General features: G+C 37.6%; 1 protein-coding gene across 2 annotated transcripts in view; it reads left to right on the top strand.

Annotated features, from left to right (window-relative positions):
• Positions 1-12,289, top strand: part of LOC126458255 (protein tweety) — a 1,040,173-nt gene extending 1,027,884 nt beyond the window's left edge. Inside the window, exons 11-12 of one of the 2 annotated variants that reach the window (XM_050095170.1) lie at positions 1,578-1,670; positions 11,247-12,289. In XM_050095170.1, coding sequence (XP_049951127.1) covers positions 1,578-1,670; positions 11,247-11,421 — 268 coding nt within the window. In that variant the 3' untranslated portion in view covers positions 11,422-12,289. Of the gene's footprint in view, positions 1-1,577; positions 1,740-11,246 lie in introns of both variants that reach the window. The other variant, XM_050095169.1, reaches the window with a different exon arrangement.
• The last annotated feature ends 308 nt before the right edge of the window (positions 12,290-12,597 follow it).

Here is a 12,597-nt window from a genome sequence, read left to right as displayed (position 1 = left end):
GATGAAGCTCACGGTAACGGAAGAGTTGCTTATCACCTTTATCATCAAGATCATTCCTTACAACATCCCATTCCATGACATACTGTTTTTGCCTCAATTAAAAAGAGGCCATACTTCATCACATTGAAGAGAGCCCGTCAATGATTACACAAGCAATTTCTTCTGCTATTAGTGAGTGGAACTGAAAAACAAGTGTTGTACTGAATCATGCCTAATCAATTACTTGTAAAAGTAGTAACTTTACCAACCAGTTTTCAAATGGCCATGTCTTTGGAACCTTAACTCATCTGCTTCTGAGCATTCAGATAATGTTAATAAGTTCTATTTCTATGATCTAGATATAGCTACTTTATTGATGTGTGGTCTAACTAGTTTTGTCTCATCTAAGATGTTGGTGATTAAAAATGTGAGGGGCAATATTCATTAGAAACTGGACTGTCCATGATTAATGAAATTCATAAAAGTGAAACATTCTGCTGAGTAATACCAAAGACAAACATCAAATGGTTCTCTCATGTGATACATTGATGTAAAGCTGCTCTTATTAGAATTTGTAGAGAGAGACACACAATATTAATGTTGTCTTTATTGTATTTTGTGCAAAACGAAATTGTCAGCCTGACCTGAAACACAAAGACATACCAGTAATTAACTATGCTGAGAAAACCTTAGGAATTACATCACTTTCCTTTCATCTTATCTTCTTAGCAATGGTACATGTACTCTTAATCCCTTTCAACAGGAGAGTCCCTCTCCTCTGAGTGACTTGGCCTTCCATTGTAACCTCCTGTAACATATCCCTCGTTCCTTCCCAAAGAAGAAGCTAACAATAGTTTCAGAAGTTTGAAGTTTCTTATACTTTAATGTGTCTGTCGGCATTTCTAAGAGCTTTGTCTCCTGAAGATGAGCACTGGTCAGTCAAAGTGTCTCATAATTTTATTAATGGTGCAAGTGCGCTCATATGATAGTTTGGAAGGGGGGGCTAGATGTGGGGGTATGGGGGTATTTTTAATATTTTGGAAGACGAATAGCAACTTTTAAGTAGCTGCAAAAAAGTAATACCAACTTTCAAATCATTTTCATTTCCCTGAAAGCTAGGGGAGGGGGGAGGGATGGGGGAGGGAGGGGGGGGGGAAGAGGAAGGGGGGGGGGGGCGGACGACCCTCTTGCCCCAGGCACAGGCCTCTTGCTTCCAGGTGTTCTGCCAAGTTGTCGTTTCCATTTTACACACAAGATTTGGATGACTGATCCAGCCATCTTCTTCAGATGCTGCAAGTTTTGCTATCAGGTGTACTTGCTGCCTGCCTCTAGAAGCACTTTGGTTTGAATTTGGCAGATTCCAGTGCCTTTGTTTCAAAACACATCACAATTTTATTCTTTTTCCAATGCATTTAGCTTCACATTGTCATTATCCACAGGGATTATTATGACAATACATTATTGAGTACTAAAAATGTGACAAATTATTTGTAGTTTAACAGACTGTATTACACTCCTTACTTTAACCACTCTGCTAACTGTTTGCAAATGTAAGTGATGGCAGTTATAGTGAGTGCTAAATGTTCACTTGTTTGCAGGCGAGACTACCTCCAGGTGGACGAACAAGACCCGTTCCTGCCGCCGTCTGCCGCTTCGCAGGCCATCGCTGCAAGGACTCTGAGGAGCCAAGGGTCGTATGGCAGCACAGGCTACTTCCGGCCGCGAAACTCCCCCCACCACTACTACTCCCCACATGTCCTGTATGCATGGTTCAGTTTGCCTTTTCTGTTTAGTTCTTGGTATTGTAGTTCTAATATTTGTATTTTTATTTTAAGTTCTCCTTTTATATTGGTTGCAGTTTCAAATAAAGCATGGTATGTACTGTGTTGGCCAATACTGAAAGAAATTTTATATGAGTATCTACAAACCACTGCTTTCAATTCTTTACTTTTTTGTTCAGTGTATAGCCTACAAAAATTTCTGTAGATTGTTCTAAAGAGATTCTCACTATTATATCTTATTTCGTAGTATCTTTTCTGCACACACTCTCTTTAAACTGGTAGCTACAAATTTTAAGGAACTTTAGAACAACTATTCTTTTTGTCACACAAAGAGGGACACTTCTCCATCTTTTAGTTTACTCTCTCAAGTTGTCACTCTTCTTATTTATCTGACTTTTCACTTTATGCTGTGATGTTGAAAACTGTATTACTTGTTGTTGTTTTGTACTGGCTGATTGAAAAAGAAAGAGTGGATTTCAGTTGTTTATTACAGACAAACCATAAAAGATAGAAACATATTGTGCTTGTCACTGGATAGAGGAAGATCCAAAGATCTGACACAGCTGTGCTGTTGTTTGTTTGTAGTAACATGGAAACTACACCGCAAGAGAAATCATTTTTTGTGTTGAAATTTGTGCAAAGTCAATCCACTATTCAAGATAAACGTGTGTTCCACTATCGATTCAACAAGAAGCTGCCTCTGCACAAGCTGATTTATGACTGACACACAAAATTCTTGGAAGCTGGTTACACATGCAAAGGGAAGGGCACTGGTCAGCCATGCACATCTGATGAAAATGTAGAGAGTATCTGAGATATGTACATTTGTAGCTCTCAGAAGTCCACAAGACATGCAGAGCAAGAACTTCAACTTTCACACGCAACACGTGGTGTGTTCTGAAATGATGTCTGCATATGAAGTCTTACAAATTGCAGTAACTGTAGCAACTGGGTCCTGGTAACCATAACACAAGGTATGAATTTTGCATTTCAGTTCTCCAGGATATGGCAGAGGACACTTTTTCCAAATGACAGTTCTCTTCAGATGAATCGACATTTCATCTACTGGGTGAAGTACACTGAAATATTGTGAGAGTTCGAGGGTCACAAAATCGTGGCCTTATCATCAAACATGAAAGACTCTCACCCTGAAACTGAATGTGTTTTGTGCCATTTATGTTCACAAAGTTTTTAGATCTTTCCTTTTTGTGAAGGAAGCTGTGACAGGAATGTCATGCCTAGACATGCTGCAAAATTGGTTGTTTCCTTAACTACACAAAGATTCCAATGATTTCATTTTTATGCATCACTACGCCCTCACATCACTTTCAGCTTGAATGCAGCATTATCTTAACAACACCATGCCACAATGTTGGATTGGAAGAGGTAGGCAACAAGATCTTGTTAATTGCTTTTGGTCTCCCAGTTCACCTCACAGCTTGCAATTTTGTCTATTTATACATAAAAGAGTACATAAAAGACAAAGTCTTTGTCCCACCTATGGCAGGTACTGTTCAAGAGCTGAGAAATCCAACTGTTGATTGTCGAAGTTGGCAGTTCAATAAACAGGAATCTGGTGATTCACATGTGGCATGAATTGAACTGCCATTTCAATGTTTCTTGAACAATGTATGGTGATCATTTTGAGTGAACACAAAACTTTCTATCCAGTGATATTCACAATGTGTCTCTATCTTTCATAGTCTGTCTGTAATAAACAATACAAATCTGTTTTTTTTCTTTTTGAATCACCCTGTATTTTGGGGCAACGATATGACAATTATGTGATGGATGAATAACCACTTTCGCACTATGTTTCGCACTATTTAAATGATATAAGGACATAGTAGCAACACTGGTACAGTTTAACTGCTGTTTTAAATTATTACAGCACATCTGTTGGAGCTCTATCACCTGACACAGGCAAATATGTCTAAAATACAGCATGTGCCTTGAAACAACTGTTGTTCCACAAATAATGAAAAATCCAGGATAAATGGCAACAATATGAAAAGTTTATATTGCTGCTCATTACACTGAGTGACAGACATGAACTTTGAAAAGACTGCTAGATATTATCAGCTATTGGACTAAGTCTTTCATCAGATGTAGACAAAACAAAACAAAAACACACGTACAACTCACAAACACTTGGCAACTGTCATTTCCAGATGCTAAGACCCACTGTTGTGTTACAGTCATTTTTGCTGTGTTGTCCTGTGTCAAATGTCTCTTAGTTCAAAAAAACAATTAGAACATTTTCTTCTCCCCTTTTGTGTGACGAACAGTTGCTCTTATCATCTTGTGCTGTTTGATATGAACTATTATTAACATTTATGTGAAGGAGCCCATGAATAAAATTACATACAAGGTCTATGAGAAGCAATAGAAGGAAAAAAAAACTTGTAGTAAAGGCAAGTGGTGGATGTACAGGTGAAAGAAAGAGCTTCATGGAAGAAAAAATTAGTAGAAACAAAGTGGGAGGAAGACGCTATGTTGTAGAAAAAGGGATGGTATTACAAGAACAGGAATGTGGCAAAATATCCAATGAAAAAAAGGAAATGTGTTGTTATAGTCTTCAGTCTGAAGACTAGATTCATGCTGCTCTCCATTTTAGCCTATCCTGTGCAAGCCTCTTCATTTCTTCAGTGTAACTACTACAACACACATCCAGCTGAACCTGCTTAGTGTAATCTCCCTCTACAATTTTCTCCCCTACACATCTCTCAATTACTACCAAACTGATGGTTTCTCAGTGCCTTATGATTTGTCTTAACTGATCCCTTATTTTGGTCAAATTGTGTCATAATTTTTTTATCCCCAATTTGATTTAGTTATTCAATCTAAATATCTAATCTTCACCAGTCTTCTGTAGCATCACATTTCAAAAGCTTCCAATTTCTTCTTGTCTGAGTCATTTATCATCCACATGTCACTTCCATACAGTGATTTCCCAAATCTTTTGCACCAGATACCTTTGTGACAGATGACGATGATGTGAGGCATAGAGATAGAGGTCAGTGTGCATTGACTTCCTATATATGCTGTAACCCAGGGACCTTGTTGGGGTTTTCTCATGGCTAACACCCCAATGAAAGTTTTTTCAAATACCATCATGAATCTGTTTAAGGGTTGATAGAGTTTAAATGTTCCAGGAACTCTTAAAGTTTATTTCATTCCATGTGGTCACACAACAAACATGTCGTACATGTATTGATAGAAACATGTCGGTTTAAACTTGATGGATTCTAGTGCCTTTGTTTCAAAGTGTTCTACATATAGATTGCAACAACAAGTGATAACAGACTACCCATTGCCATGGCATCAGTTTGTTCATAACATTTTCCTTCAATCAGAAAATAATTCAATGTCAGAATGTGTTTAAAAAGTTCAGTCAATGAAGCAACTGTTGAACTTTTTAGGTATTAGTTCCCCGGAGAATTCATGTAATCTGCCACTGATAGCACTTTTGGAGTAGGTATGACATTTAGCTTTTCAGCAAAGATCTTCATTGACTAATTAACTATCCTCATCCGGATGTCTGTCAGAGAGATTAATTATGGTATGCCTGCCTGCATCTTGTCTTACAAGGTGAGGCCATGACTTTGTGATCACAGATCTACTTCAAGCTTTGTACACCTTTAGTAGGCCATGAAAACAACATAATGTGCAAGTAGTAAGGTGTACTACTACTCTGGTAATTCCGAGAAAACTGCAAGAGAAGTTTTAGTGTCTTTTATGTTTGTGATACAACTGTGCAAAGGTACCAGGCATAGGAAGTCACTGTGGTAAAGCAGTTAGTGTGCATGCATACCAAGCAGGTCATGGTGGAGACAACGGTTTGGATCTCACTATCACCCATTGTTTTAATCTATATTTTCTTCATCACTGGTCACATTATTTAATTTATATGAGATTTGAGAGCTAATATAATAAAAAATGTACACACATTTTCATGAAGATGTAGTGAATTTCATGTTATTTGACTATTTACGATTTGTAGCTAAATTTTCAAGGACAAGGGACAGGCATGGAAAGCCCAACTCAAACATCGATAAATAATTATGCGAATGATGTTATTCACAATCAATAATAAAGTAAGTCATAATATGCCAGGCCACAAGAGCAACAAATTACTCAACGGATGCTGCAGGACGGTATTTGTCATACAAATATGGAAAACATAAAGTGAAACTTTATGCAAGTACACGTTTTTTTTCTCCATTGGATTGCGTCTCAAAGGCCATACAAATTAAATAATATGACCAGTGATGCAAAAAATTGACTAATAGTTAAATTTTGAGTGGAAGTCAAACTGTCGCCTCATATATGTTCATCTTGTGAAGCTTGAACACCAAACACTTGATCACCATGAATTCTAATGCACAGATACATATGCTACATAATAGATGCATAAATCTTCTCTTGCAATTTTCTTGGAATTGCCAGAGTAGTGCACCTTATTAGTTGCACATTATGTTGTTTTAATGGCCTACTAAAAGTACTTTCCTGTGCTGTGCTATCTCTCAATTTATTCAATTTTAAATTTACTGTTATGTATCCTGAAGATTTCACAATTTCTATCAGTATTTAAAACTTCCGAAATACACTTTTTTGTTTCAAACAGTTTCAATCACTTTCTTGCCCAGCTGGACGACTTAACTGTTTCTACAGCAATAATTTTTGTTAATGGCCTACATTAACTCCCAACACTTACATTATATATTTTCTGCTATTTCCGGGTGCTGTTCAGTGTGATGTGGCATCCCCTTGATCCTTTCTTATCCCGTGGTTCAGCTCAACATCTTTCTTGTAGTGGATGTTCCAGTGTATGAAGATTGAACAATTCGGTATTATCACCAAATGACAAATATATTTTGGCTTCTTATTTTTCTCTCCACACATTCATCTGAAGATACAAACATCTCAGTCTTGTCAGTGGTCAACGAATGTACTCTGCCCTTCTATTTTACTGATTTTAAAGTTGATTATTCTTGTTGTTGTCTGCCTGGTTAATAAAATTAGGCATTGGACATTAATATATAGCCAGAAGTAGCAGGTGAAATTACTTCCAAGGAACATGCACCAATAATTAAAGTCCTGACCATGAGCCTAAAATGCATGCCATATTATCCCACACTGTGCAACAATTCTCTCCCTTACAAAATATTTTTATTAATAATGAAGAGAAAATCTCCTGCCCCAGCCAGGAATCCAACCCAGGCCCCTTGGCGTGGCATTCCGCCGCACTGACCACTCAGCTAACGGGGGCAGAGACTCACTCTGCAAATGCTACCTGACTCAGTTATCACAAGCCTGTATGAGTTTACCATTGCTGATTCATTATTACATGATCGCCTTTCCACTACATAACAATTCCCTCAGAATGAAATTAAAATCTGAGCTTCAAAATCTCACTTTGTTCATACACATATGCATTCTACTTGCATTTTAACTCTGATGTAGCTTTCAGTATAATCTTTCAATAAAATACTTCACTTTTACACACAATGCGTGGAGCATGAGCTCTTGGGACCTGACCTGCAGGCTTGCTAAGCTTCAACTGATTCACTCCACACAAAAAGATATCCAGGAACCAATATCTCCCTTCTAGAACAATGGAGCATTCCTGTCAGTGATGTTGCTCTGCTGTAGCAAAAGAACATGAGGGTAGATCTGATTCTTCAAGTACATGATATCTGTACCCTTTCAGTGGTCATCTTTGAAGTGATTACTACTCTTTTATCTATGTGGTGCCCTTTGCTTCATACCAAAACACTTGTTGAATCTTGAAAATTATTTCAACTTGAGAATCACCAAACTTAAAACAAAATTTGACGCAATAACGTTGTTCCACTTTTTCTGTTATTTTGCCCACATCATAAAATCTGATTAATAGCACTTACACATATTCAAACAATTAAAACTCCACACTGAAATAGCAACAATATTAGGAAGAGGATAGATTGCTACACACCATAAATATGATACATTGGGTTGCAGACAGGCAAAATGAAAAGACAATTACACATTAGAGCTTTTGGCCAAAGTCTTCTTCAACAAAGAAAACACACATTCACACAAGGAAGTGCACTTCTTGCACACATGACCGTTACCACCTGTAACTCTGACCAGGGAAAGGGGGGGGGGGGGAAGAGAAGGGTGCAGGTGGAGGGAGAGAAAAGCGCTGTCTGGTGGGGCAAGCAGGGCTAGACTGCCATGTGCAGGGTCATGAGTTGGGGAAAACTGGGCAGTGAAAAAGAGAGGAGCTGAAAATGAGAAGTGCAGGGAAAGGGAAAGGACAGGTGGGTACATTGGCAGAGCCCAGCACACAAAGAGGATGAGAGGCACACAAAGAGGATGAGAGAAAGCGAAAAGGGAGGACGAGATAGGACGAGGGGGTGGGAACTATGGATGGACGATGTGGGGATGGCAGGTTATCGTAGAATGGGGGCAGGATCATTTTAGGAGTGGACAATTTGTTGTTAGGATAACTCCCATCTGCACAGTTGAGAAATGCTGTTGGTGGATGGGAGGATCTGGAAGGCCCGGGTTATGAATCAGCCATTGAAATCAAGCATGTTGTGTTCAGCTGTGTGTTGTGCCACAGGGTGGTCTGCAGCCATCGCACAGAATTTTACATCGGTATGACTACCAACCAGCCATCCACCAGGATGAACGGCCACTGCCACACTGTGACCAAGAGCAAAGTAGTGCAGAATTTTTAGAGCAAATGGCACAATGAACTTTGTGTGTCAAGTTAATCTGTAAAATAAAAATTCCTCTAATGTAAATTACAGTCTGCATGGCAATAATTTGGAAAACATATTCTCTGAAATAATTTTGATATTAACTAGATAATTGCATTTCGGAAGTAAATTGCAAACAAGAATAAAAAGTTAGCATTTGTTCGGAAGAGGAGTGATATCAGGGCAAACAAAGATACTCCATTTAGCTATGTTTCCACTTTTGTTCATGATATGTGCCACAAAATGCAGAAGTAATCACTCTGCCATGTTTGGACTACTTTGACAAGAATGCAACTGATTTTGCGTGCTAGAAAGTTTGTGGCCTTTGTTTTCTGTGACACAGAAGACATTACTGATTAGCATACAATGGATGAAAGAAAGAGCAAAGGACTGGACTGCAAAATAAGAACATTATTGCTCATCAAGACAATGAAAGTGGCTTTAGCAATGGAGAAACTGAGGTGCATCCAAACAAATTGCTGAAATTCCCACCATAGTCATCAAATTTGGCATTAATGACTTCCAGATTCAGCTATAACAATGTTAACATTACTATATGTGGTTCATCTATATTGTGCAGTGGAAAACTATCTGAAATTACTTGACAGGACCAGGCCATTGTATTTATTGTGAGAAGCATTTGGAAAATCATTGTCCAAGAAGCCAAAAAACTGCTTACAATTAAAAAAGTGCCTCTCAACAGTTAATTAGTTATAGTGCAGTCACTTTCAAGAGAATATTTGAAGATATAATGTAACAGTGTTTTTTGGAAGTCATCTACATCTTCGCAATCATTGGACGCCCTCCAGATCAATGCATCTTCTTTGAGGCCCCATCTAGAGGGGTTGATAGATGTTTAATTCCATGTAAGGTGATGGAACGTGATGCATTCCATATCTCCTGAGGTATCTCTTAGAGGATGTAGGTGTACTCACAGGAAGATGGCAGCACACAATCTCTAGACTTCTAAAAATTGGTTGGACTTAGCAAGCCACTTGTTATGTGCTGGTGCTAAAAGTGACTGTCAGTGTCCTCACTCACCCTTTGGAAAGATGTCTGTCAATGTACAATTCCTAAAGCCCACATGTGACATTTATTCCATAAAATTCAGATACTGAACAGGCTCGTATGCTTAACCAATAAGAGTAGCCATTTGTTTATTTGAACGTATATAGCTTTCTTTAGCATGCAAAAAGTTGTTTCTTTGCACATGACAAAGAACAGGTCACTCCATTTCAGTTGCTGACAGACAAAATTGTTGGTGAAACATGTAGAAGTTTCATCTTTTTTATTTTTTGTTTTATTTTATTTTTTGTTTTATTATTTTTTTTTTTTTACATAGCTTCATGGCTCTATGTCGTTGCTTTTCTTTTTAAGTTTATTTTCTCGTTTGGTGTAATGCAACATAAATGTATTTACAAATGTAGCATTATTATTTGTTTTAATTTGTAATTAGACAATTTGTAAGTGTTCTCAGTCTGTTCAATCTAGTTACTGGTTACAATCATTCTTTGATTTTTGCATGCAGTTGATTAACAGTTGCACTTACTATGCACGTGTCCCACAAGTATTTGAATGACAGCCCTCATTACCCTTTACACTCTGGTCTTAATAATGTCTGATTTACTAGCCTGGTAATTTTTAGTCTTGAAAGTAATTTACAGTGAATAATTAAATGAACATGTCCCAGGTGAAATATAAAATTAAATGTTTAAAATGAATCTGGTTACATACAAAAAAAAGTAAAGTGTATATACTTCCAACTAAAGTGCTTGAAGCATTAATGCAACATTTGACTGCACTGGTATTCTCTCTCTCTCTCTCTCTCTCTCTCTCTCTCTCTCTCTCTCTCTCTCTCTCTGTATCTCTATTAGCATACTACGTGTCACGCATTTACTGCAGTGTAATCATTGTGACATATTTTTGATATTTCTCCAATCTACTTCACTTAATGGCTACCATTTTTCAGTTATTTCAGTCAGTTTGACTAATGTTGCTTCATCAGTACTAAAAAAAATAAAACAAATAAAACAAAACATTTGTAGTCTAGTGGACAATTCTGTAAATAAGAAAATCAGCTTTCAATTCAGGATAGGAGGATGCGATCATTTTCCTCACATAGCTATTTTTTAAAATTACAAATGGGTGATTTACATATGAGAATACTGTAAAATTATGAGATAGAATTGCCATCCAATACTCACCTTCAGTTGGCAAAATTCTTAGTACTGTTGGTGTATACAAAAAAGTGTAAGAAACTATCATAGGGTTCAGAACCATTAGCTCCTTTCTCGGCAGAGGAAAGAGAGATGGATTGGGGAAGGAAGGGCAGATCACTCACACCCAAGAATGGGAAGGAAAGTTTCTCTGGTCCCCCACCCCCACCCCTTCAACTTTGTCTCCCCCTCAAATTTTCCTTTTTTTCACAATACTGCAGCATTAAATAAGTGGAAAGAGGAATCCAAAAAAGAAAGACACTTTTGTTTGTTCCTTGCATCACAGTATGACTACTCTGTAATAATTTGCATTTTTTGTTTGTTTGTGATCTTGAACAGAAGCTGGGTGATTCCTGTATATACACCAACAATTTCTTGCATAACTTGTGTAACTGTTAAACAGGTAACACTATAAAGCAACAAAACCACAAATTAGCATGCCTAGAATGCTTAAATATCTACATGGTCCATGTGCTAAATCAAGTTGCAGTGTTAACTTATTTGCACGTGTTTCTCTATAGAGATGGCCGGAGTTCCCGCGAGGAAAAGTCCCAGCACGGTTCCCATCATGAGCCAGCAGGCGGCGGAGGGCACGAGCACGGGTCCGGAGCCTCTGCAATGCTTGGACCAAACCATGGGCAGTACGCGACTCTGAGCAAGCAGTGCAAGACGCTTGAGTCCTCTGACTTCTACTGAGAGGCAGCCCACGCCCCCTACCAGGTGACTGAGCTGTGATGCTGCGTGCGGCGGTCGGCTGTCGGCAACTGGCTCTTCTATGTCAGGGGGTGGTGGGCTCGTAGGAGGTAACCTCAGTCACTGGAGAAACGATGCAGGTTACAAGGTTCAGAAGAATACTTTGGGATTGATCAATCGAGTGAATGGATAATAGTGACAACTCCTACCTGTGAATGAGTGGTAAATGAGGATTTCCAAGGAAGTGTGTGTAACCGTTGATTGTGAAATGGCATAGAAGAACCAAATACCTTCACAAGACTTATGTGTAAAAAAGAAAAAGTGATTTATGAAAACACCATTATCTCTGTAAAATATGGAGAGATCATTGAGTTCAACATTTAGAACAGTGGTATGATATCGTATATAAGCTTCAGAGGACTTTCAATAAAAAATTCTGGTTTTTGAGAGAATGAATAATAAATAGTATTTATGTACGAAGAGTAATAACAAAATGTCATACGTGGGATTACTTTTTGAATGCTGGTTGGCTGTACTGGACAACTGTGAGATGAATGTTACTGTCGAGTAAACTTAGATACGTGTTTGTATTCAATTCCACAATATTAAGCGTTACAAAAATTACAAGTATTGGAGACTGTATAGGAAATGATATGTCAAATATTTATAGCTGTGGGATCATTTGTGACATTAAAAAAATTTGTATTGACTTTTTAAGAAGTATCCTATTTGGAGACATTTTGATCATGTGATACAAGAAATTTTATTGCATTTCATTGTCCTTGATTACTTGTAGAAGTTGCTTTTATTGGAAAAAGTGAAACATTTCCAATTTGTGGAAAAACATCTGAGACATTTTTTGCATTTCAAGAAAAATAAAGAAATGGCACAAAAACAATGCAGTAGTTCCTTACAATTTAGTTTTAATAATAGTATTTTGTAGAAAATAAAAAAAAATAGATTGACAGAAATGTGTTTCCAGATGCAGAGATTATGCAGTGCATATTAAGTATCATAGGGAACATTCTCAGAGAACAATTAGGAGTCATAGTAATATTTTTCTGCCATAATGTCTCACTGCTACATACCATACACACTTTCAAGAAATTGCAATTCTTTACATCACACCAGACACCGTAGAATGTCAATAAAAATACAGACTGTGTTGTTTTATATCAT

This window comes from Schistocerca serialis, chromosome 2, assembly GCF_023864345.2.
Source record: "Schistocerca serialis cubense isolate TAMUIC-IGC-003099 chromosome 2, iqSchSeri2.2, whole genome shotgun sequence".
Taxonomy (NCBI): domain Eukaryota; kingdom Metazoa; phylum Arthropoda; class Insecta; order Orthoptera; family Acrididae; genus Schistocerca; species Schistocerca serialis.
The sequence above is the reverse complement of the archived record's forward strand: the minus strand, read 5'-3'. Positions and strand labels throughout refer to the sequence as shown.